We start from the raw sequence: 27,215 nt of genomic DNA, 5'->3' as shown, positions 1-27,215 counted from the left end.
TGTAGACCAGGCTGGTCTCGAACTCACAGAGATCCGCCTGCCTCTGCCTCCCGAGTGCTGGGATTAAAAGCGTGCGCCACCATCGCCCGGCGGAGCTATGTTTTGAAAGTCTTTTCCTTCCTGGTTTCTTACCTATCTTCTGTTTCCGAATTCTAGTCACAGATATAGAGCTGAAACGACTCAAAGATGCCTTCAAGAGGACCTGTGGACTCTCATATTACATGAGTCAGCACTGCTTCATCAGGGAAGTGCTTGGGGATGGAGTGCCTCCTAAAGTTGCTGAGGTAATCTTTATGTTGCTTGGTTCCTCTCATAGTTCCCTACCAGTTTAAATTTCTTTTTCAAAGTATTTTTTTCAATTTTTTAATAATTATTTATTCTTATGTGTATGGATGTTTTGTCTGCCTGTTCACTATGCGCCATGTATGTGCAGTACACAGAGGAGAGTTTTGGATGGCTGTGAGCCACCATGTGGATGCTGGGAATTGAACCCAGGTCCTTTGGAAGAATATCAGGGCTCTTAACTGCTGAGCCATCTTTCCAGCACCCTATTTTAATTCTTTTTCTGTTATTAAATGTTTTGAGACAGGGTCTGTCATATAGCTCAGACTGGCTTCCAACTCATGGTATAGCTGAGGCTTGCCTTGAACTCCTTGTCCTCATGCCTTCATTACCTAAAAGCTTGGTTTATAAGCTTCAGCTTACCTCCCTGTGTTCTTGTCTATTTGCTTTTAAATTTTTGCAGGAGTGGGCTGGAGAGGTGGCTCAGAGGTTAAGAGCATTGCCTGCTCTTCCAAAGGTCCTGAGTTCAATTCCCAGCAACCACATGGTGGCCCACAACCATCTGCAATGAGATCTGATGCCGTCTTCTGGCCTGCAGGCAGATACACAACAGAATATTGTATACATAATAAATAAATAAATATTTAAAAAAATTTTGCAGGAGTATCTTAAAATATTTCATCTTTGGACTGGAGAGATGGCTCAGTGGTTAATGGCACTGCCTGTTCTTCCAGAGGATCCAGATTGAATTCGCAGGACCCAGAAGGCAGCTCACAACTCTCTGTAACCCTAGTTCCAGGGGGTCTGACACCTTTACATCAGTTCACATAAAGTTTAAAAATTTGAAACAAGATTTCATCTTCCTCACAGTTATTTTTCTTGCTGAGTAGGAAACAGGTCCTAGTTTAGATGTGCTGTATTCTTAAAGTTTGAATGGGAACACTGAAGACCCACAGGTTTGCATTTTTGATTTTGCAACTGATATATAATTATAAACTGTTAATATGATTTCCTCCTTATTTTAAATATCATCTCTGACATTAACTTTTTATGTTGTATGTTTTATAAATTTTTATTGAATGGAGTTGAGTCTGTAAAATTAAACCTGTAAGTGAAATAGAAGCTTATTGGAACTTAAATTCTTATTTAAATTGTACCAAAATCTTTAAATAAAATATGCTGAGTTTGAAAGCATTCTTTTTCTAAAAATAATGTTTATTATTTTGTAGTAACATGCACAGATGTATTGTTATTCTGAGTATGACTAAGAGTAAAATTTATAAAACAAGATTATGATAGAAATTTTAAGCTTAATATTAAATATGAGCCCTAATTCTCTATTTTTTTATTGTTTTTAGCAGGTTTTTATTTATTTTTTATTCCCCCCCCCCCAAACAGGGTTTCTCTGTGTAGCTTTGGAGCCTGTCCTGGAACTCATTCTGTAGACCAAGCTGGCCTCGAACTCACAGAGATCCACCTGCTTCTGCCTCCCAAGTACTGGGATTAAAGGTGTTCTCCGCTGCTGCCTGGCTATTTCTCATATTCTTGTTTTCCCTTAATAAGTTTATCTTAAGTACTGTTATAGTACAAAAAATGTTGAATTTATTTTTTATTTCAAGATATAACAAGCAATTTAATACTATGATATTATCTACCAATTAGAAAAAGGGACATAGCCCAGGTATTCTGGTGTGCACCTTTAATCTTAGCACTAGACAGGCAGAGGCAAGTGAATCTTTGTGACAAGGCCAACCAGGCCTACACAGTGAGGCCCTGTCTCAAAAAATAAAATAATGAAGGTCGTCATAGTGATTTATAGAAAATGCTTTTTTTTTTTTTTTTTTTTTTTTTTGGTTTTTCAAGACAGGGTTTCTCTGTGGCTTTGGAGCCTGTCCTGGCACTAGCTCTGTAGACCAGGCTGGTCTCGAACTCACAGAGATCCGCCTGCCTCTGCCTCCCGAGTGCTGGGATTAAAGGCGTGCGCCACCATCGCCCGGCTTAGAAAATGCTTTTAAATTCAAAGACTCTTCAGCCTTTTTTCCCCCCTCTCTGCTCCTGTACTTAAAGTCAGTCAGAACTGTTTCATGTTGCTAGGAACAATTTAGATCACAGTATTATATCTCCTTGGATTGTATATAAACATCTATCTGTACACATTCTTATTTACCTAAAGTCACTTTTTAAATTGGGTTGTCTTTTCATTGAATTTTAAGATTAGATATAGCCCCTTTTATAAGATACGTGGCTTGCAGACAGTTTCTCTCACTCTTTATGGTTTCTCATTACTTCCTGGTGCCTTTTGAGTCACAAACTTAAATTTGGCAAAGTCCATTTATCACTTGTGCTGTTCCTTTTCTTTTTTAAGAAACCAGTGCTTTTCCTAAGATTGCAAAGATTTACTCATGTATTCCCTAAGAGTTTTGTAATTTTAGCTTCTTAGAGAATCCACTACTACCAGCCCAGGGATGGCACCACCCACAATGGCTGGGCCCTTCTGCATCAATCACTAATTAAGAAAATAGTCAGCACTTGGGAGGCTGGGGCAGGTGGGTCTCTGTAAGTTCAAGGCCAGCCTGGTCTACAGAGCGAGTTCCAGGACAGGCTCCAAGACTACAGTTTCTTTGTAACTTTGGAGCAAGTCCCAGATCTAGACCAGGCTGGCCATGAACTCTCATGGAGCTCCGCCTACCTCTGCCTCCCACGCCTTGGGATTCAAGGCGCGTGCCACCACTCCCTGGCGCAGCCTGAGATTTTATGAAAACATTTTTCTCAATTGAGGTTCCCTCTTCTCAGATAACTCTAGCTTGTGTCAGGTTGATGTAAAAATTAACCAGCACAGCCTTTAATCCCAGCACTTGGAAGGCAGAGGCAGACAGATTTTTCTTAGTTCGACATCATCCTGAAAACATAGTAAGTTCTAGGCCAGGAAAAGAAAAAAAAATATGGGGCTAAAAAGGTGGCTCATTGGTTAAGAGCATTGACTGCCTTTCCAGGGAATCCAGGCTTGATTTCCAGGACTAATCTGAGAGTTCATAAGTGTCTGGAACTCAACTCAGCGATCTGATATTAGGGTACTTTTCTGACCATCTGGTTAAAATAGATAGCACTGTGTTAATAATTGGCTATAACCAAAAAAAAAAATAAATAAATAAAACTAAATAAAATTTAAAAACTAAATGGGGCTGGAGAGATGGCTCGGTGGTTAAGAGCACCAACCAGCATTCAGTTCCCAGCACCCACCTGGCAGCTAACAACTGTCTGTAATTCTAGTTCCAGGGGATCTGACACCCATGGGAAAACACCAATGCACACAAAAATAAACAAATAAATAAATAAATAATTGGCTATTACAAGGCCTGGCTACCATTAAAATTAGGTGATTGGGAAATCTAAATTACTAGATTTAAGCTTGGTGGTAGATATTTTATTTATATTGTAAGATTTCTGTATGACCCTTTATATCTTTATTTATATGATACTTTCTGTCTTTTTATTTTGAGAGTAATTTATTTCTTTGTGCATTTTTATAATGAAAATATCATAAAATCAAGTTTTATGATATGCTCTTCCTTAAAGTTCTTGTCTAATACCTATAATATTTGTGTCACGGTTTGATACTTACTGGTTGTTATTTTCTAATTGAGTAGATATTTTCTTGGTCTTCTATAATGAGGAATTTTGGATTACAGTCTAGACATTTGTAATGTTCAGAGACTCTGAGTCTTGAGATGTAACTGTAAATATATCAGATAATAATGACAGTGGACTTAGGATAAAGCTTTGTACTTGTCTTCTCTTGCTTATTTTACAATGTCAGTTACCTTTTTAAAGCCTATACAGCCCTGTTTGGATTTATCCTACAGCGACTAGTCTTAGACTCAATTTTAGTTCAGACTGATTTGTCTTTTAGGGTTAGGCAGACCCAGAAGTTACAAAGAACAGTTTTCCTGCTTCTTTCTCCCCTTAGTGTTCACATGAATTTTCTTTTCTCTGGAGCTCCTATTTTCAGTCCTGTCAGAGATGCCTACTGTGCCACACACTTCTTGAATTTGTCTGTATCCAAGGAGGAGATATAGGGGGAAGGAAAACAGAAGAGGTCAGGAAGAAATGGAAATTTGAGGGGCTGGAGAGATGGCTCAGTGGTTAAGAAAGCTGCCTGCCCTTCCTAAGGTCAGTTCCCAGCAACCACATGGTGGCTCACAACCATCTGTAATGAGTTCTGGTGCCCTCTTCTGGCCTGCAGGCATACATGCAGACAGAATACCAAGAATACTGTATGCATAATAAATAAATAGATTAAAAAAAAAAGAAATGGAAATTTGTCCCATTCTCTTGGGACTGTAGTATCTGTGATAAACTACATAATATCTTCTAAAGATTCCTAGATCCTAGTTCCTGGAAGTTACATGTAGAATGTGTCTGAAGATACTTACTATTTTTTGTTTTGTGATGAGTGAAGCATTAGCAAAGTGAAACTGTTGATAACAATGTTTAATACTCTCATAGGGTTTATCAAGTTTTGCTTTTCCTCTTTTCCATATTTATTTAATAGCTGAGTGATAACAGTGTATAGTTCAGTACAAGGTACTGAAGATTCTAGGTTACAGTATGAGCTCGTATCTATTTAAAAAAAAAACTTGGTCTGAACTTGCCTACCTTTTACTTTGCAAGGACGGGTCGAGGTAATAATTATAGTGTGCCGTAGTTTGTTTAATACTTGCTTAAATGGGAAAGTCTTTGACTATATGGCTCTTGCTTACAATGAATTTTACATTTAGGAAAATAAGAGTACTAAGGGCGTGGCTTAGTAATTAGAGCAGGTTGCCTTATTGGCAAAACCTCCCAATTTTGGCACGAGAGAGAAGGTAGGGGAATTGTATGCTATTAGTTAGGTGAGGTATTTTTCTGTCTTGGGCTTGTGGAAACTTAAGAAAGTAACCTAATTTTCTTTTGGAACTGGGAGCATTATTAATGAGATGAAGAAGATAATATGTATCTGTGGGAGTTTGTTTGTATGGTGGTAGCAGTTGGCTAGCTTTTAGTTGCTTGAAACAAGGCCTCAGACTTACTATGTAACAAGGAGTGATCTTGAACTACTACTGATCCTTTATTTTCAGAGTGCTGGGATTCAGGCATATGCTACCATGCCAAAATTTCAGAGGTCTTTTATTACTACAACTACTACTATTTTTATTTTACTTGTGCGTGTGCGTGTGTATGTGCGCATATGCATGTGCTGGGTGTGCATGTATTAAGTTTTATGTACTTTTTATAACTTAGTCCACATCTGAACTTTATGGTTTGATAACCTGTGTTTTCTGTAAGGTGTATGGCTTTTGGTACAGTAAGACAGTTGAAACCATATGCAGTATAGTTTGCTGTTGTCCAGCCAAAGTTCCTTTGGTTCCTGGTTCTCATTGGGTCGGGATTGGAATACTTAAGACATTGTTTTGGATATTGGAATTCCTCATTTAAATGTGTTTGAGGATCCTTTTGTTTTATATCCCAGAGAAACCAGTAGCAACTTCTTTTTACTGATGCTATCTATTAAAAAGGGTTTTGGCGGGGCGGTGGAAAGAAAGAAGGAAGAAAGGAAGGAAGTAAAAGTTTTGTTGTTTTATTTTTTTTTTTGTTTTTTTTTTGTTTTTTTTATTTTTTTATTTTTGTTTTTTTAAATTTATTTATTTATTGAGGATTTCCGCCTCCTCCCCGCCACCGCCCCCCAAGTTTTGTTGTTTTAGCTGAAGTAAAATTCCTACTACTAATTTTCATTGCATATTCCCCTTCCCATCTACTTTCTGAAGGTCAAGACTGATTTTGTAATAATTCCTTGGAACAAATACTAAGCTCTTACGAAGCCATATATTTGAAGCACAGTAAGGTATTCATTTAATATCCTTGAACTGTTTGCCATTAGTGACAGTATTAGTTACTTTTATGTTGATGTGCCCAAATACCTGATAAGAAGCAACTTAAGGAGAAGTTTTATCTTGGTTTTATAATTGGAGGAAGTCCTGGTCATTAGGGTGGAGAAAACATGGTAGCAGGAATATGAGAGCGCCATTCACATTGTGTCTTCAGTCAGTAGGCAGAGAGACGTGAATACTGGTGCTCAGTTTTCCTTTTTCTTTCTATAATTACCAGTCTCTAGTTTGTAGTATGTGCAGATCACCTCCAGGGTGGCTCTTCCCTGTTCAGTTAGACCTCTTTGGAAATATTCCCTCAGACAAGCCCAGAAGTATCTTGTAGGTAACACTAAATTCATCAAGTTAGCTTTTCTTTTTTCTTTTTCTTTTCTTTTCTTTTTTTGGTGGGGGCAGAGTTTCCTCATGTAACACTAGCCATCCTGGAAGTCACTTTGTAGACCAGGCTGGCCTCGAACTCAGAGATCCACCTGCCTGTGCCTCCCAAGTGCTGGGATTAAAGACGTTTGTCCCACCAACTGGCTAATTCATCAAGTTAGCGTGGTGCATTTTCTCATTAGGTTTGTATGTTTATTTTTAATAGTTTTATTAGTGTATATTAACTATATGCAATAACAGATTTTGTTCTTAAATTTCATATACATATATAATGTATGTATTTTGATCATTCATTCCCCATTATCCTCTCTTATCCCCTGCTGTTCTTACTGATCCCTTCTGTCTCCCAGCTAGTCCTCTTTGTCTTTTTTTGGTCAGAACCTGCCCCCCACAGTGACATATGTCTTCCAACAAGGCCATACCAAGGAAGCTATCCCTTCTAATAGTGCCACTTCCTATGAAATTATAGGGGCCAATACATTCAAACTACCACAAGTCCTGTTTTGTCTGGAAGATACTGTTTTCTTCTTATCATCCATCCCCTCTGGCTCTTACAATCTTTCCAGCCTCCTCTTTTGCAGAATTCCCTGAGCCATGAGGGGAAGGATTTGATGAATACATCCCATTTAGGATTGAATGTTACAAGATCTCTCAATCTCCGCTCATTTTTCAGTTGTGTGTCTTTGTAGTTTTTATTTTCTGTAGGAAGAGGCTTCTCTAATGATGGCTCAGTGAGGACTCTGATATATAGGTGTAGCAGAATGTCATTAGGCATTATTTTATTGTTGTTCCTTTAGTGGAATAATAGTGCTTGGTTTTCCCCTAGGTTCCCTCACACAACTATGTCCACCCAAAACTTACTATTGATTAGATATTTCCTGGAAAAATCATTTCTTCATTAAGAAATTCAGATCTCCCAAATTTGCCTGAGAAACTAAATTTAATAGAATAATATTTGCAAAATAAAAAGTATTTGCTAACGATTGTTTGCCTGGAAAATGTTTTTGTAGATAAAGATGAATTGATGGACCACATGTTCATCCAAATTTTAAATGGAAAGTATTTGTCCTTATGAATATTACATAAAGTTTAAGTTTTGAAGACATTAACTTGATGCCACTGACTATTTACTTTTGTTTTCCTTCAAGATTAGGGATTGAGCCCAGAGCCTTGCACATGCCAAAACAGTGCTTTATCAACTAAAATATATTCCCCAACCAAGTCCTGCTGACTTTTAGTCAGGTGCTTTAAAAGGTATATTAAAGTTTACTCAGGAAAAGTATTTTCTGAAGCAATAGCCATGAATTTATATCCCAAGTAGCGGAGATTATAGGCCTGTACCACCAAGCCATGTCTTACACCTTTTATTTTGTTTTGAGACGGTGTCTCACTGTATAGCTCTGGTTGACCTAGAACTCACTATATAGACCAGGCTAGCCTTGAAACTCATAAAGATGTACTCCCCTCTGTTTGCTGATCATTTTGGATTATAGACATGCAACACTATGCCTAGCCCTTGTTTATTTTACGTGTGTGTCCATGCCATGATGTACATGGTGAAGATCAAGAAAACTTGCAAAAGTTGTTTCTTTCATTTTACCTTGTGGGTTTAAGGGATTGAATTTAGGATGTCAGACTTAGGGGTGAGCTCCCTTAAACACTGAGTTGTCTCACTAGACCATACTGTGTGTATGTGTCTGTCTGTCTGTATGCATGTACTTTGGTTTTTTTTTTAAAAAAAAATATTTATTTATTTATTTAGTATGTGCACAGCATTCCTTCCATATGTGCCAGCAAGCCAGAAGGGGGTGCCAGGTTGTCATTACAGATGGTTGTGAGCCACCATATGGTTGCTGGGAATTGAACTCAGGACCTCTGGAAGAGCAGTCAGTGCTCTTAACCACTGAGCCATCTCATCTCTCCAGCCCCCAGTACTTTGGTTTTTTTGAGACAGGGTTTCTCTACGTAACAGTTCTAGCTGTCCTGGAACTAGCTCTTTTAGACCAGGCTGGCCTCCTCAAACTCACAGAGATCTGTCTGCCTCTACCTCTCGAGTACTGGGATTAAAGTTGTGCACCATCACTGCCCAGCCATAATTTTTTAAATATCTATCTATCTATCTATCTATCTATCTATCTATCTATCTATCTATCTATCTATCTATATCTATCTATTATGTATGCAGTGTTCTGTATTACTTCAACAAAGAAGAGGGCACCAGATCTCATTATAATTGGTTGTGAGCCACTATGTGGATGCTGGGAATTGAACTCAGAACCTCTGGAAGAGCAGCTAGTGCTCTTAACCTCTGAGCCATCTCTCCAACCCCCATACATAATTTTTGAGTAAAAATTTTTAATAATGAATAAGCAATTTGTAATAATTTTGAATAAGTTTCTTTTATGTCTAGTTTTTATTCTATTATAAATAATGTAACAAATTTCTGTTAATAATTTTTTGTGATTTCTTTAGAATTCTGAAAATTAGGGAATGTTGTTCTTTGTAATCACAATAATAAATGTATAAGTGTAGTCGAAGTTAAAGGATACTCTATAACTGCATAAATTCTTTATCAAATTATTGCCGCTTTAAAGGAAGTCATCTCCCTCCCCCCACTCCCACCTTTTGGACCTCGATAAGGATCCAAAACAAAGTAAGTGGTCAGTTGTGTCATCCTGAAATGTGTGCGTGTGTTAGAGTAGGTGGACATATCAGCTGAGTGTTGTAATAAGGTACAGAAGAAGAGAGAATCATTATCATTTCACTAAAACTAATCAGAAGATGGAGACAAAGTTTAGTTAAGAATGATGACACCTCCTGTCCTTGATAACTGAAGCATCTCTAAGGTTGGCTTTCTCACGTTTTTTTCTTCAGGTGATTTACTGTTCTTTTGGTGGAACATCCAAAGGGCTACACTTCAATAACTTAATAGTTGGACTTGTTCTCCTTACAAGAGGCAAAGATGAAGAGAAAGCAAAATGTAAGTTCTTTTATCTTAGGTTATAATAATATCCTATGTGCAGAATAATTTACTGAAAAATCTAAAAGGCAAAGATTGTAATGGCTATTTCTCCAAAGACACACAGCTGACCAATAAATAAGCACTTCAAAACTGTTCAGTGTAGCTAGTCATCAAAGTCAACTAAAACCACTGAGATACCACATCACATTTTAAAATATAATAGCAGTGTCAACATCTATAAAAATTGCAGTCTGTTGTTGGTTGTTTTTACTCTTTACTCTTTTTGTGGGGCCCATCACCCAACTCCCAAATAAATACACACACAGGCTTAGCTTGGGTTATTTCTAGCTAGCTTTCCTTAACTTAAATTATCCCATCAACCTTTTGCTTCTAGACTTTTTCATTTTCTTCTGTATATCTTACTTTCACTTTTACTGCTTAGCTAGTTCTGTGGTTGGGTGTCTGGCCCCTGTTGCCCTCTCCTTGTTCTCTTGCTCCTTCATTCTTTCTTCCCAGATTTCTCTTCTTACTTATCATTCTCTCTGCCTGCCAGCCCTGCCTATCCTTTCTCCTCCCTTGCTATTAGCTGCTCAGTTTTTTATTAGACCAATCAGGCTTTTTTAGACAGGCACAGTATCACAGCTTTATAGAGTTAAACAAATGCAACATAAAAGAATGCAACACATCTTTACATCATTAAAACAAATGTTCCACAGCATAAACGAGTGTAACACATCTTAAAATATATTCCACAGCAGCTGTCCTTTGCTTTGGGGAGTGTAAAATGATAGTGCAGCCACTTTCGCTTTTGTTTTTATTCACTTATTTTTGGTGCTGGGAATTAAACTCGGGGCCTATCTGGATGGATAAACAAAATGCAAATTTCTGTATAATCTAGCCTTACTTTACAAGGAAAGGAAGTCAAGTGATGACTGATTCATGCTAAAAACATAGATAAGGCTTACAAATATTTTACTGAGGGGTTGGAGAGTTGGTTCAGCAGTTAAGAGCTTGTATTACTCTTCCAAAGGACGTGAGTTTGGTTTCAGCACCCATGTCATGAGTAACTTCAGTCCTGAAGGATCTGACATCCTCTTCTGTCCTCTTGTAGGTATATCCCATATGTGCACGCGCGCGCACACACACATACATGTAAATATCTTTAAAATATATATTCATATATTTAAAACACATTTGAGTCAGGCAGTGGTGGCTCATGCCTTTAATCCCAGCACCTGGGAGGCAGAGACAGGCAAATCAACAAGAGCTAGTTCTAGGACAGCCAGAGCTGTTACAGAGAGAGACCCTATCTTGGGGGGCGGGGGGAATTCTGTCATCTGTGTTACACATCTTGATGTCTTTTTTAAGAAAGGAAACAGTTTGCTCTGTTTGCCAGCACATCCCTATGATTCCAGCACTTGAGAGATAGAGGCAAGAGGATCAGTAGTACTCCAGGGTTATCCTCAACTACATAGCAAGTTGGAAGGCTGTAAGACACCCTGACTTTTTTGTTTTGTTTTGTTGGTTGTTTTGGGTTTTTTTGAGACAGGTTTCTCTGTGAATCCCTACCTGTCCTGGAACTCACTCTGAAGGCTAGGCTAGCCTCAAATTCAGAGGTCCACCTCCTCTCCCTCCCAAGTGCTGACTAAAGGTGTGTGGCACCCTGCTGGCATGACACCCCATCTCTAAGAACAAAAAGGAAATGTGATGGATAATTCTTACATCTTTTCAAAATCCCAGTATTGCTGCCTTTCTTAGAGATGAGTGCTCTCAAAAATGTAATGACCTCTTTCACCTTTTGAACATTTTTATGTCTTATATTTATATCTGTAAGCATATCTTCAAGAGTTTGGCCTTTTTTCTGAATATCATTTTATTTAATGCTTATTCATCTTGAAGTACCTATTCTGTTTAACTGCTATATGGTATTGCATTATCTGTACTCATACATCTCAGTTTGTTTTCTCAGTAAATGTTTATTTTGTTTCTAATTTTTGCTCTTACAAACAATAGTTGAGTGAACACACCGCATTTTGTGCACAAGTATCAACATTTCTAAAAGTTAAAATGGGATTGTTGAGAATTAGAGTTTCTGACATATCTTTACTTTTTCTAGATTTTGGCAAATCCAGAATGGTTACATTTATTTGTATACTCATTAATATTTTTTTGGGACAGGGTTTCTTTGTGTAACAGTCCTGATTGTCCTGGAACCACCACCTGGCCCCATTTTTTTTCTTTCTTTTTTTCTTTTTTGCTTGTTGTTTGATTTTTTTGTTTTTGCCTCCACAGTGCTGGGATTAAAGGCATGTGCCACCACCCCAGGCCAGGATCTTTTATAATATGTGAATGAGGCCAGATGGTGGTTTGATCTTGTTTCTTCCAGTCTTTGCTAGGACTTGGTATTAATCATATATATGAAAAAAAACAACACAATTATTTTGAACAGTAATTTATACAGACAGGCATGGTTGCACACACTTGTAGTTATAGCTCTCAGGAGGCTGAGGCAGGAGTATTATAAATTCAAGACCAGCCTGGGCTACATAGTACTAACCCAGCCAAGACTGCAGAGCAAGACTCTCTCAAAAAGAAGAGCAGGAGGAAGAGGATAATGAAGATGACAACAATAGTAATAAGTTGTACTCATAAAATGCAGTAAATTATGTCTTTCTCTTCTTTTCCTGCTTCTACTAACTGTACTTGATGTATGCTAAGATTAACTTATTTTTCTTTCTCTTAGATATTTTTAGTCTTTTTTCAAGTGAATCTGGGAGCTATGTCGTACGGGAAGAAATGGAAAGAATGCTCCATGTGGTGGATGGTAAAGTCCCAGATACAATTAGGAAGTGTTTCTCAGAGGTATACTTAAAGATTTATATTTTATTTCTTCTTGTTGATGTAGTGTTAACTCTTAGTTTGTGGTAAATATGGCTATGATGGATGCTTGCGCACAGAGGATTCTTGGTATTTTTATATCCAATGATTAATGTTTCAACTCCTTTATGTGCTGTGCTCAATAAAGAGTATTCATATTATCTAATAATTCTACAAGAAAATAAAGTGGAATAAGGGAAGAAATGTTGATAGGGCGGAGGTAAGTGCTGCTCTTTTTAAGATAGCTCGGAAAATCTGTCAGATAAAGTGAAATTCAAGAGTTTTATGTCTCAAATGGGTGTGATGGCACTTACCTTTAATCTCTGCACTTGGGAGGCAAAGGCAGGTGGAGCTCTGTGATTTTGAGGCCAGTCTGATCTACAAAGTGAATTCCAGGACAGCTAAGACTGTTAAACAGAGAACACAGAGAAACCCTGTCTCAGAAGGACCAAACAAAACAAACAAACCAAACAAAACAAACAAACAAACAAACAAAAAAAAACCCAAGAGTTTATGTCTCTCATTGCTGCTGTGTTTGTGAACTAGAAAATCCTCGATTCTGGGACTGAAGAGATAGCTCAGTGGTTAAGAATGCATGCTACTCTTCCAGAGAACCCTAGTTTGAGTCCTGGTTCCCAATTTGAGTGGTTCACAACTTCACAGCTCCAGAGAATCAGGCACTTTGCTCTGTGGGGGCACCTACCCTCATAGGCACATACTCATATACATAATCTTAATTTAGTAATAGTAAACTAAAACTAAAAGAAAAATCCTCAATTCTACTATAAAGACAATTACTTATTTATACTTACACTATAATACTACACACTCCCACACAGATACACTGACACTGTTGCACATGCAGGCTCCTGCAGAAATTATAGATGTACACTAGATCTATTTAGCATTTTCATGTGTTCAGTACTACAGAATAAACTTCTATATTTTGGTTCTGGCATACTTACTTGAAGTTACTGTAATAGTATTTTAGTACTTCAATATAAATTGGGGTACACTTTGTTTCTTCCTAGTAACAAAAATTGCTGGTCAGAAAAAAAGTCTTTGCAAATTGAATTAATGGATTTCACGAAGATAGCAAATGTATTAATATTCTATTCTTTTTTTCAGAGAAAGTGATAATAGTTTTACATTTAAATAAGGCTTATTCAGTCATTCTTATTTTGCTGATGGGAACTAAAAGTGATTGGCCACCTGTCCCTTAAAATTATTGACAGTAGGGCTGGAGAGATGGCTTAGAGGTTAAGAACACTGACTGTTCTTCCAGAGATCCTGAGTTCAATTCCCAGAAACCACATAATGCTCATAACCATCTGTAATGAGGTCTGGTGCCCTCTTCTGGCATAGAGGTGTACATGCAGGAGGAACATTGTATACATAATAAATAAATCTTTTTAAAAAGATTATTGACAGTAGCATATGCTTTAGGTGGTAATTAGTGCTCTAAGGAAATTAAGTAGAATAAGAGGTAGGTGCTGGTGGGGAGAAAGCAGCTAAGTGTTCTCTTATGTGTGGGATAACTGTGAAATTCTGTCATAAAGTGAAACTCAAGCAAGGATTTATATTCATAAGGATACCTACCTCCCTGAAGAGAGTACAGTAAAGACGCTGAGGTGGAAGTGTGTTTTTCTCTGTCAAAGAAGCAATAAGGTTCATTTAGTTGGACTAGAATTAGCAGTGGAATAGTAAGAATCAAAGTGGGATTATTGGGGCATTGAGAATGTCTGTTAGTTACTTTTTTATTGCTGAAGCAAAAAACCATGACCAAGGCAACTTGTTGAGAAGTGTTTAGTTGAGCTTAGTTTCAGAGGTTGGAGTTCATGGTTGTGGAACAAAAGCTAGAGGCAGGAACAGTTTAAGGCTCTTATCTTGATCCACAAAACACTATATGAGAGAATGGAAATGGTGAGAGGTTTTTGAAGCCTCAGAGCCCACCCCATATGATACCCCTTTCTTACAAGGCCACACCTCCTAATCTTTCCCAGACAGTTTCATCAACTGGTGAGCAAGTATTCAAAGTATTCAAGTATTCATACTTGTATATGCTATGGAGGCTATCTCATTCAAACCACCATTGGAGGTTATAACCTCATTTAGAGCGAGCGCATAGGTGCTCTCAGGCTGCAGTCATTGGATCTGTTACAGGCAGTTATGAGCCACCTGATGTGGGTGCTAGGAATTGAACTCTGGTCCTTTGGAAGAGTGATGTGTACTCTTAACTGCATCTCTCGAGCACCCCCTTTTGGTTTTTTTTTTTTTTAAGATTTATTTATTTGTTATGCACACAACTTTTTGCCTCCATTTATACCCATATGCCAGAGGAGGGCACCAGATCTCATCACAGATGGTTTGGAGCCACCATGTGGTTGCTGGGAATTGAACTCAGGACCTCTGGAAGAGCAGACAGTGCTCTTAACCTCTGAGCCATCTCTCCAGCCCCCCCTTTTGGTTTTTGTAAAAATTTAGTTATATAGCCATGATTGACTAGACGATCATTGGTGATCAACTCAGCCTTCAGCCTTCTTTCTTCCCCAGTATTTGGCAGATGGGCTTGAAATTAATCGTTACTATCAAACTTGTAATGGTTATTTAGTGAAGATACCTAATGGCTGTAAGCTGTCATACAGCCTAGTAACAAACATATTTTTATAGAGTTCAGGAGTTTTTAGGTATAGGAAAAAGGAAAGAAAACCAAGTACAGAATTCATAAATTCATAAAATCATAACCATTTTTTAAAAAGCTAGTTGTAATAAATGATTCCACAACTTTTAAGATTTATCCCAGTATCTTAAGAGTTAATGGTGTAAAAAGTGTTGAATTTATACTCCTTTATTTTTAGACAAACATGGTTAGAGTAAGAATAGGATGATAAAATCCTTAATCCCCAACATGTTTGCAGTGTCTTCTTGTGTCCATGTCTCAAATTTGAAACAAGACTGTCAGTGTTGTCTCCATAGTTTGCATTGCATTGATGCTAAGTGTTTTCAAGCTAGTAGGTTAAGCACATTGTACTTAGGAGGATCCTATTCAACAGTGCAGAAATTGTTTTATATCCTTCAGCATTTCTATTAGGATTGGAGTTGCTAGGCCCCTGAATGCCAGTCTTTGTTGTATTTCCAGTGAGTTTTTTCTTTTTCTCAGAGAAATAATCTAGTTCTTACTAAACTTAAGAGCTATTGTCGAAGCAAAGCTTGACCTAGAGATCAGTTTCAGCACAGTCTTGTTTAACCTAGATACTTTTTTTTTCTTTAGAGATTTGGTAAAACAAATACTTGTAAAAGACATGAAGTTGAGAGGAGTATGTGTGGAGGGGGTTTAGAGGAACTTAGAGGAGTGAGATGGGGAGGTAGAGATGAATATTTCATTGTATAACTTGTATGAAATTTTCAAATAGTTCTTTTAAAAAGGAAAGCAAAAAGTGGAAATGAACTTGTTCCTTTGGGGGGGGGTTGTTGAGATAGGGTCTTATTATGTAGCTTTGACTGTCCAAGGACCTATCCTTGCTATGTAGACCAGTCTGGCCTCAAATTCACAGAGATCCTCTTGCCTCTGTCTCTTGAGTGCTGGGATTAAATGCCTACACTACGAAGTCTGTCTAACTTGTTTGTTTATAAACTCTAATTGACTTTTGAGATCCTGATTGTCTATTTTAGAAATGACTTCTAGATAATTGTTTCAAGTGTTTTAATTTAGGCAACTTTAGTTAAATATGTACTAATTTAGATTACAAAATGCAAAAGATGAGGGATAAGTGAAAATGTATAATTATAATTTTTAAGAGTAAGGGAAACACATTTTTTAAAAGACATATATTTAGCATGTATAATGTTCTTTCTGCATGTGTGCCTGAAGGCCAGAAGAGGGTGCCAGATCTTATTACAGATGGTTGTGAGCCATCATGTGATTGCTGGGAATTGAACTCAGGAAGGGCAGCCAGTGCTCTTAACCACTAAGCCATCTCTCTAGCCCAAGAAACACATTTTTTATGGTTTTTAGTTTATGTGTATGCTTCTTTTGCCTACATATATGTATTTGCTACACATACGTGCCTGGTTCCTGAAGAGCCAGAAGGTGTTGGTCTTCCTGAAACTGGAGTTAAGAATTTTGTGAGCCATCATGTAGGTGCTTGGAACTGATCCTTTGCTTGAGCAGCCTGTGCCATTTCTCCAGCACTAGATTTATTAAATATCAAACAGATATAAATATAGCCTATTGGTTTTAGGATATACCTTAGCAAATAAAGTGTAGGGTTTTTTTTATTATTTTGTTTTTTTTCTTGTTTTGGTTTTTCAAGACAGGGTTTCTCTGGGTAGCCCTGACTTTCCAGGAACTTACTTTGTAGATGAGGCTGGCCTTGAACTCAGATATCTGCCTGCCTCCTGAGTGCCACCATTCCCGGCTTTAATGTTTACTATTGTAAGTTGACTGCATTAATGAATTGATAATAATTTACTAACGTTAGCACATAGATTTTAACTCAAGTGCAGCTGTTTGTTTTCCAAAAAGCAGTTTGCTTCCCAAATACCTATATCTGATGATGTTTAGGCAGCCCTGAGTTTAGATGTAAATGGGAAAATGTCAGCCACTGATAAGTTCCAGGCTGTTTAGGCTCTAAGTACTATACCTAAAATTGTACTAAACCTGTTTTCTTATTTTAATTTCAGGGTGAAAAGGTGAACTATGAAAAATTTAGAAATTGGCTTCTTCTAAACAAAGATGCTTTTACTTTTTCTCGCTGGCTGCTGTCTGGGGGTGTATATGTGACCCTCACTGATGACAGTGACACGCCTACTTTCTACCAAACTCTGGCTGGAGTCACACATTGTAAGTAGTGACACTATATTGTTTGCTTTTACCTTTGATATAATTGACTGATACTGGCAGAATATGCTCATAAAGATGGAAAGGTTTTTGTCACTGCTTTCTTCTTCCAGTTATAATGGAAAGAGATGGTGGAGCGTAGAAAATATAGCCCTTTACTAATTGTCCTTAATACAGCTGTATTAGTTTCCACAACTGTTTGTCATAGATTACCACAATTCATAACCTAAAACGAGAAATCTAGTCTCCAGGAGCTCCAGTGGCTGAAACGAAGGTATTGATAGAGCGCTGTCCCTGGTCGAGGAAGAACTCATTTTTCTTTCTACCTTCAGTAACCCAAGCATTCCTTGGCTTGTAGCTGCATCATATCTGCTTTGGTTTTCATGTGCCTTCTCTATCTCTAAGTTCTTTTCTTTTTTCACATACTCTAAATAAGCTGACCTCAAATATATAGCCAAGGGTAACACTGAATTTTTTTTAATTATTTATTTATTAAAGATTTCTGTCTCCTCCCCAACACTGAATTTTTTATTCTCCCAGCTCTACTTCTCAACTGCTGAAATTAATAGTCATATTTCACTACTTCCAGCTTTTTGTGTACCTTGGATTTGTCATTGAATTTAAGGCCCAGACTAAATCCATAACTTCATTTCAAGCTGATAATAAATTTGTTATTTCTTCAGGCACCCTTTTTGCCAAAAAAAGACCACATTCTAAAGTTCCAGTAGATCACAAATTTTTGAGAGACACTATTCAGTTATACAATAGTATAACTAAATATATTCTAATATGTTCTTTTTAGTACTTACCAAAAACAAAACAAAAAAGGAAACAAAAACAAGAAGAAGAAAAAAACACTCTGCTCTTGCTCTTTCCTGACACTAAGATTCCTTTTTTCTTGCCTATTAAATCCTGAAAACTTAAATGACATCTCCCCACCTACTTTTTTTTTTTTAATTTGAACAGTATTTTTCTGTGTAGACCAGGCTCACCTTGAACTTGCCTGCCTTTGCTTTCCAAGTGCTGGTTATAGGTGTGTGCCACCACCATCCACCTGGCTTTTTAAAATACGATTTCAGGAGTTTGAACTCTGGTCCTCATGCTTGCACCAACTTAGCTATCTCTAGCCTGTGCCCCTTCTTTAAATGAAACTTTTTATTGCAGTCCTATCAGAAATCTACTTTCTCTGAGTTTCTTAATTTTTAATTTTATTTTGTGTGTATGTATGAGTGTATATATATGTGCCACATATGTACAGAGTCAGAAGAGGCATAGGAGTTAGAGATGGATGCCACTATGTGGGTGCTGAGAACTGAATCAGGGTTCTCTGCAAGAGTAGTAAGTGCTCTTAGCCATTGGGCTATCTCTCCAGACCCTCTCTGTTTTGTTTTTTTTTAATATTTGTTTATTTATTATGTATACAATATTCTGTCTCTGTGTGTATGCCTGATGGCCAGAAGAGGGCACCAGACCCCATTACAGATGGCTGTGAGCCACCATGTGGTTGCTGGGAATTGAACTCAGGACCTTTGGAAGAGCGGGCAATGCTCTTAAGCTCTGAGCCATCTCTCCAGCCCGCTCTGGGGTTTTTTAAATAACTTTATGTGTCCCTCTTTTTTGAACTTACATTTTACCCTATGTTATAATTATTTGAAGCAACTTATTTGTTGTCTGTGCCATCTCTTCTCAATCATAGGACCTATACTGGCTAGTTATATGTCAACTTGACAAAAACCAAAGTCATCCAAGAGAAAAATACCTCCATACTATTGGGCTTGAGGTAAACCTAAATGTAGGGCATTTTCTTCCAGATGTTCTGAGTTCAATTTTCAGCAACCACATTATAGCTCACATCCATTGTAATGGGATCTTGTGCCCTCTTTTGGACTGCAGGTAGACATAGAGACAGAATGTTCCATGCATAATAAATGAATGAATAAATAAATAAATAAATCTTGAAAAAAAAAGATTTTGAGTGCCATGATTGGTGGCACATACCTAAAACCCCCACTCTCAGAAGTCTGAGGCTGGTAGATTGTGGTAAGTTTGAGACAGACCTGGTCTGTATAGAGAGTACCAGGCTAGCCAGGGGTATAAACTAAGATCTTATCTCAAACAAAACAAACAACAAAGTCTCGGGAGATGATTCTACCTTAAAGGCCAAACCTTGGGCATTTTTGCTTTTCTTGTAATAACCTTTTCTTGTTCATACTTTTTGTTTGTTTGGTTGGTTTTTCGAGACAGGGTTTCTCTGTAGCTTTGGAGCCTGTCCTGGAACTAGCTCTTGTAGACCAGGCAGGCCTCGAACTCACTGAGATCCACCTGCCTCTGCCTCCCAAGTGCTGGGATTAAAGGTGTGTGTCACCACCGCCCGGCTCTTGTTCATACTTACTTAGCACACATATCTTTGGAGTTTGCAGAAACTGATTAAAATTCAAAATTATGGAAAGATAAGTTTTCCCACACAATCTGTTTTTACCTCGTTCTGTACTAAAAGAAAGTCCTAGCCAAACACTATGGTATGAACCTAAATTTTCCTATTTGCTGAACACACATTTTTATCACTGAAACATATGTCCAAGACCCTCCTCTTTTTTTTTTAAGTTCCTGTTTGGTTGGTTGGTTGGGGGTTGTTCTGTTTTGTTTTGTTTTGTTTTTGTAGTGTTTTGTTTTTGTTTTTATTTTGAGACATGGCTTACTCTGTGTAGCCTGGCTATCCTGGAACTTACTCTGTAGACCGCGCTGGCTCAAATTCAGCCTCCTGAGTGCTGGGATTGAAGCTATGTGGCACCACCACCCCTAGTGCAAAATTATATTGTCTTTAAAAAAAAAACACTGTTTATTTGTCATTATTGTCATTGATCTTATTTCAATGGCATAAGGCCTTGGGATATATCGCAGAACTTGTCACACAAAACAAAATAATAGATGTTAACCTTTTCCTTGGTTTTTATTTAAGGCCCCATACTTCTTTTTTAATTGCTGTGTATCTTACCTTTGTGTTGTTTTTTTTATTGTTTTTGCTACATAGAGACTAAGCCTAGAATACTGTGCTAGAAAAGTCCTCTACCCCTGAGCTACATCCATCTCCTTAAGATTCTAAACATCAGTGTCTTCTAGTCCCTTGCCACATCTCATATTAGAGCCTTCTTGTAGGGGAAGTATATTTCAGTGACTGTAAACCATAGACCCCCAATTAAATCATGTCTCCTTCACCATCCTCTTACTTGTTCATAATGACATAAGACTTCTAGCTGTTCTAAGTAAACGTCAGAGGCCATTGCTTCTGAGAGCAGGTTGTCTCCTCAAAACACTAGAGAAGTGTGTTACTATATAAAATACTTGAATATTGAGCCTGGTCTTTTTCATGAGGATCATTCTGACATTAAAGAACTTCTAGAGCTGGAGCCTCTGTGAGGTGAGATTGATTAGAATGGCCCAAAGTCAGTTTTGACCCAGTCCCTGGGAAAGGGGCAAAGTGACCCTCAGATGTTTCCCCTTACCTCATCTAATCTGGCAACAGCTCTCAAGCCAATTATTGGTAATAGCCCTTTTGAATAAGCCAATCATAAAAGTTAAAGAACAACCCCTAGACACCCCCCTTGCTTCTGTGTTTTTTTGCTTTAAAAATAGCCTGTACCAGCCATTCGGGGTCTTTCTGGCCTCTCTAATACTGAAAGACCTTGTCATGACAGAATTAATAAAATCCTCATGTTCTTACATCAGCTGTGGTGTGAGAGATGGTCTCTTGGGGCCACTCCTCCTCGGTGATTGGACTCTAGGGTCCAACAAAACCACTAGAAAGCAAAGCTGAGTTCCATATGAGTGAGTGACTCTTCCTAGGTGATGTGAAGGAATATAGGATGTCATGTCTTCAATCTTAAGAACAGATGCTGAGCTTTCAGGAAAGGCTAGTGGAGGTAGAGAAACCAGACAAACCTGAGAGAAAACTTTTCAGATTTGAATTTGAAGAAACCCCAAACGAAAAGATTATCTACTCAGTCTCTCAATTAAAAATGCTCTAAAAGCTTAAAAAAAAAAGGAGTAAAAAAGATCAACAGTAAGCTAGGTGGTGGTGGTTTAATTCTAGCACTCAAGAGATAGTCAGATCTCTGAGTTTCAGGACAGCTAGGGCTGCACCCTGTCTTGAAAAATAAAACAACAACAATAAAATATCAGCAGTTAGCCAGGAACTAATGGGGAGGAAGGGTGAATAGGAAGGAAGAACACAGAAGTTTTTTTTAGGGAAGTATGAAGTTACTTTGTGATACTACAATAGTAGATAATAAGTCACTTGTCCAGACCAGTAATACACAACATCAAGAATGACCTCTAATACAAATCATGTAAATTACGGACTTTACTTGAAATCGTGTCAGTGTGTGTTCAGCAATTATACGATGTACTACTCTGGTGGGAGGTGTCACAAAGTTTATGAGGATAAGGGTATGTGGCAAATTGCTGCCTTTACTCTACTTTTAAAAAATTTATATAAAACAGAAAAAGGCCTTGCAATCTTATCATTTCAGGACGTCAGAATTGTGAAATCTCAAATCTTAAACTCTGTCTCTTAACTCATGATTGCAAAGTCCCAGTGTTTTTTTTTGTTTTTTTACATCACAGCTTATGTTTGATGTTTCAAAGACTTAATTAAAAGATTTACCAAGCGTTTTCTAAAGAGGCCAGCAGTAAATAATTTGAGGCCTGTGGACATTCCCTAGAAATTAATACCACCTCTGCAACACATAGTAATTATCTTAGTTTCAGAATCTAGCAGTTTCAATGACATCCTCAACAAAAAGCTGCAGCCAAATTCGTACTGAAATAATCTCCTAAGGTTGTTGATAGGATCTCTGTGGCAGTAAGAGCCTGAATGTTTCCTGGGTTCTTTGTTTATTTGTCTGTTTTTTTTGTTTGTTGTTACATATTCTTTTCTATAGATGTGAATTCCAACTAGTATGTTTTTCTTCTGTTTATTCCTTTTTATGCAATTCTGTTGTTGTTGAATACTGTGTTGCTTCACAAAGCCCTTGTATTTCCTGTATTTTTAGTACAGTTTTGGCAGTATATATTATTGAGATTGGCAGTTTTGTTTTTAGTAGTTTGTCTTTTTTACTTCTTGCTCCCTTTTATCTGAATATATTTATTTCCTTTGTTTTGTTTATAATGTTTGTCCTATTCTTGTTGTTATCCCCTATTTCCCTAACCCCAAGAGTTTCTCTCTAGCCCCAGCTGTCTTGGAACTCATAGATCTGCCTGCAACTACTTCCCAAATATTGGGATTAGCAGTATGTGCCACTATGTCCGACCTGATCTTAAAGATCCTTTTCCTTCTTCCCTCTCTCTCTTGCTGTGCTAAGGATCTGACTCGGGGCCTCACATCTGCTAGGCATGTGTACCGCATCCCAGCCATGATTTTTTTTTTCCATTATCAGTAATATCTTGCGTTAGTGTGGTTAGGTATGGGGATTAGTTCTCACCAAATTTAAAAAATTTTCAGAGCCACATAGAACCAGTAATGCCCACATTTGGCTGACTGAAGCAAGTAGATCTCTATGAATTAGAGACCAGGCTTATCTGTATAACGAATTTCAGGCCAGCCTGGGCTGTTGAGTGAGATCCTGTCTCAAAGACAAAACAAAAAACACTTGAGAGACTGAGTAAGGAGGATCATTGTTAGTTTGAGGCCAGTCTGAGCTACATACCAAGATTCTGTCTCCAATAAAATTTTTAATTGCAAATATTTCTAATATTTTCTTTTTTAAGATTAATTTATTTATTATATATGCAACATTCTGCCTGCACATATGCTTGCACGCCAGAAGAGGGCGCCAGATCTTATTACAGATGGTTGTGAGCCCCCATGTGGTTGCTGGGAACTGAACTCAGGACCTTTGGAAGAACAGCCAATGCTCTTAACCACTGAGCCATCTTTCCAGCCCTCAAATATTTTCTTTTGTTGTGTTTGGTTCCTTCACAGTTTTATGTTTAATATTATCTTATAATCACTTTGGTCCTAATGAGTTGTTCAGTCTGTTTTCTAATTGTGCTTGCATTTGAATAATTTCTGTGGTCCTATGTTCAGCTTTGCTCATTTCTCCTCTTGTCTCCTTCCTAAGCTGTTACTGAGTTCTCTAATGGGTAGTTTTTGAACTTAAATGTTATTTTTTATCTTAGATGGTTCCAGTTAGTTTATGTTTTATAGTTGCCGTTTCTTACCTCAGTATATTTCTTTATTTCTGAATTGCTTTGTTTTGTTTTGTTTCTCAAGACAGGGTTTCTTTGTGTAGCCTTGGCTCTCCTGGAATTGTAGACCAGGCTAGCTGACCTCGAACTCAGAGGTCCACATGTCTCTCTTTTTCCCTAGTGCTGAAATTAAAGGTGTGCACCACAACCATTAATTTTGGATATTTATAACTCATGGTTTTCAAGCCTCGTCTAATTCCTTTGTCTTTTATTTTTAGGTCTTTTTGTTAATTTCTACCTTAGTTTTGTATCACATTTTCCTACTTTTCTATGTTTTCTTTTATATTTTTATGCGTGCATGGTGTGTACATGCCATGTTGTGTGTGTGTGTGTGTTTGTGTGTGTGTGTGTGTGTGTGTGTGTGTGTGTGAAGGTCAGAGGACTTCCTCTCTTTCCACCATGTGGATATTTGAATCAGATTCAGGTTGTCAAACTTGGTGATAAGTTCCTCTACCTGCTGAGCCATCTGCTGGCCTCTTTCCTGCTTTTTCCCAATGCTAGACGTTGTAGATGTACTGTGGTATCTCCCAGCTTGTCTACACTCTGGGAACTTTCCTGCTTTCAGTTCCTAGACAAGCTTCAGTGAGTTTCACTCTGTATAACACAAATTAGCTTCCAAAACAATGTAACTGTACAGATTTCTGGAATTCTTTCTCTGTGTAACTTGTTTCTAATACGTTTCTCTCCAATTTTCAGCTACCCCAGCCTCCCTGCAGTGACCTCTATTCTTTTTTTTTTTTATTGTGTATACAATATTCTGTCTGTGTGTATGCCTGCAGGCCAGAAGAGGGCACCAGACCTCATTACAGGTGGTTGTGAGCCACCATGTGGTTGCTGGGAATTGAACTCAGGACCTTTGGAAGAGCAGTCAATGCTCTTAACCACTGAGCCATCTCTCGAGCCCCCAGTGTCCTCTATTCTTAACACAGTGAAATCTCTATATTGAGACTCCTTATCCTTTGTCACTTTGATGATAGTAGTCACAGGCAATAACTGAGCAATAGAAGTGCTCACCTGATAGTGATCTCAGAATTGAAGCCCTGAACTGTGTGTTCTCTAGTTTCTAGAAATGCTTGATTTGTATAGTTATGTAAATTGTTTGTAGCCATTTATGACCAGAGGGTAAGTCTGACACTAGTTGATACTTCTTTATGGCCCCAAAGTGACAAGCCCAGAATTACATTTTAGTAAGATAGCTCTTGAGTACTGTGTTTAGCTGAGAATAAAATACCTACATGCTTCCTAAATTTTAATTGCTTAGGAGGGAAGCAGAAGCACTTAAAATGTAACCATGTTTAGAGTTTGTCTGTGTTCATATTTACCCTGTCAGTATTTTGCTGTTCGTTACCTAGAGCATTGTGTTGACTGTGTGAGTTAAATGTGGGCCCTACCATTGTGGTGGTTACTTTCTAACCACAAGAGAAGATATGCACAAAAAAAAAATTACATCTAAGGTGGAGGTTGAAAATGACTAGAATGGTTCAATAATATATGATTTTGTATGTTAGATTTTAGAAGTCTGCTTAATGGGAAATTAAGAGTTTGTTTTTCTATGAGTTTTATAGTCTCATATTTTTGCTATTTTGGCTTTATTTTCTTAGTTTTTAAATATGATAAATTTATCTTTTAGTGTATGTTTTTAGCATAATTGGTTTTAGTAGTTGAATTGAGAAAATATGCCCTTAAAACACATATTATCTGGATAAACTAATGGCTCAGAAGGGCATTCTGAGTTTATAATCTTGTTTGATTTGATTCTTAGTGGAGGAGTCAGACATCATTGATCTGGAGAAACGCTATTGGCTACTGAAGGCTCAATCACGTACTGGACGTTTTGACTTAGAGACCTTTGGTCCTTTGGTTTCACCACCTATTCGCCCTTCTCTGAGTGAAGGTAGGAAATGTTCCTTAAAAAACAAGCAAACAAAAATAAAATAGCTTAGTGGTGGCGCATACCTTTAATTCCAGCAACTGGGAGGCAGAGACAGGTAGATCTCTGTGAGTTACAGAACACCCAGAATTGTTACACAAAGAAACCCTGTCTCAAAAAATAAATAAATAAAATTAAAAAATAAAAACATGACAAATATTCATTTGGTAAGTAAATAGACTGAATCTGTCTTATTTCAAACCAAAACAAAATTTAACTCGGACAAACTATATTCCTGTAGATTTAATACTTCCTTGCTTAGTTGTGTAGTGGTGAAGAGAAAAGTAAGATTATTAATGTTGTGATCTTCAGCTTCATATTTTACTTGTGTGATCTTACATGAGCCAGTTAGCTCTCTGTACCCCAATGTCCTTACCAAGTGTCAGTAATATGACAGTGCTCTGCTAAGAAGTGTCGCAGTAGGACATGCAGAAGGTGTTGGCCACTGCATGGCCAGAACTCCCGGTTTCCTCATGTGATCTATCCCTTCCTTAACCATTTATTTTTCATTCACATAAGATTTCACTGCTGTTTCCTCCCCTGAAAAAGAGAATATCAGCTTCTAGATAGAATATCTCTGAAAGTTGGGCTATAGTGGTACATACCTTCAATCCCAGCACTTGGGAGGCTAGAGAGGATCTCTGTGAATTCAAGGCCAGCCTGATCTACAAAGTGAATTCCAGGATAACCAGAGCTGCTATGTAGAAAAACCCTGTCTCAAAAAACAAAACAAAACTATATACATCTATATATACTATATATACACATTTAAATATACATATATATGTATTATATAGTTTTGGATGACAACATAAGCATTGTATTTGGAATCTGAATATCTGGGTTCTGTTTCTGATTATAAAGTATTTTAGTTTTTTATTTTTTAAAATTCTGTTGTTTTGTGTTATATAAATTTTGCCTGTGCACCGTGTGCATGCCTGAGGCCCTCAGAAGTCAGAGGAAGACATGGGATCTTCTGAAACTGAAGTTACAGATGGTTGTAACCCATCCTGTGAGTGCTAAGAAGCAAATATGGGTCTTCTGTAAGAGCAACAAGTGCCCTAAACAGCGAAGCTATCTCTCCAGCCCCAGTTTTTGAACTTTTCTTGAAATTACTTAACTTTCTAATTTTATTATTTTGTTTTTATTTTCAATGTAAGGGTGTTTTGTCTGCATGTATGTGCACCATTTATGTACCTGGTGCCCACAGAGGCCAAAGGGGGCATTAAATCCCCTAGGACTGGAGCTACGATGTGGGTGCTAGAATTCAAGCCCAAGTCTTCTAGAAGTGCAGTCAGTGCTCTTAACTGCTGAGCCATTTCTCCAGCCCATTCTTATGTGGCCCAAGATCATTTCAAACTCAACATCTATCTAAGAATGATCTTCAACTCTTCAATCCCCTGTCTCTATTTCCCATGTACTGGGATTATAGGCTTATACCGCCATGCCTAGTATTCTATTGTTCAAACCGAAACACAGAGTTAGATAAATCTTGAAGCATATTATCTATATTTTTTTAACTACCTAGGATATTTCAGAAGTACTCCTTAGTAGAGCTAGAGTACATGGCACTCTGAATTTCTTTTTTTTCTTTCTTTTTAACGTGTGTGTGTGTGTGTGTGTGTATGTGTGTAAGAGAGAAAAGAGGGAGGTATTTGTGTCTAAGAGAGAGAGAGAAGAGGGAGGTATTGTGTGTGTGTAAGAGAGAGAGAAGAGGGAGGTATTGTGTGTGTGTAAGAGAGAGAGAAGAGGGAGGTATTGTGTGTGTGTGTAAGA

General features: G+C 37.7%; 1 protein-coding gene across 1 annotated transcript in view; it reads left to right on the top strand.

The window, feature by feature from the left end:
• Window positions 1–27,215, top strand: part of Usp32 (ubiquitin specific peptidase 32) — a 127,109-nt gene that overhangs the window by 31,806 nt on the left and 68,088 nt on the right. Inside the window, exons 2-6 of the mRNA XM_005350446.2 lie at window positions 157–284; window positions 9,459–9,564; window positions 12,290–12,408; window positions 17,107–17,266; window positions 25,272–25,403. Of these exons, the coding sequence (XP_005350503.1) occupies window positions 157–284; window positions 9,459–9,564; window positions 12,290–12,408; window positions 17,107–17,266; window positions 25,272–25,403 (645 nt within the window). The remainder of the gene's footprint in view (window positions 1–156; window positions 285–9,458; window positions 9,565–12,289; window positions 12,409–17,106; window positions 17,267–25,271; window positions 25,404–27,215) is intronic.

This window comes from Microtus ochrogaster, chromosome 7, assembly GCF_000317375.1.
Source record: "Microtus ochrogaster isolate Prairie Vole_2 chromosome 7, MicOch1.0, whole genome shotgun sequence".
NCBI lineage: Eukaryota > Metazoa > Chordata > Mammalia > Rodentia > Cricetidae > Microtus > Microtus ochrogaster.
The sequence above is the reverse complement of the archived record's forward strand: the minus strand, read 5'-3'. Positions and strand labels throughout refer to the sequence as shown.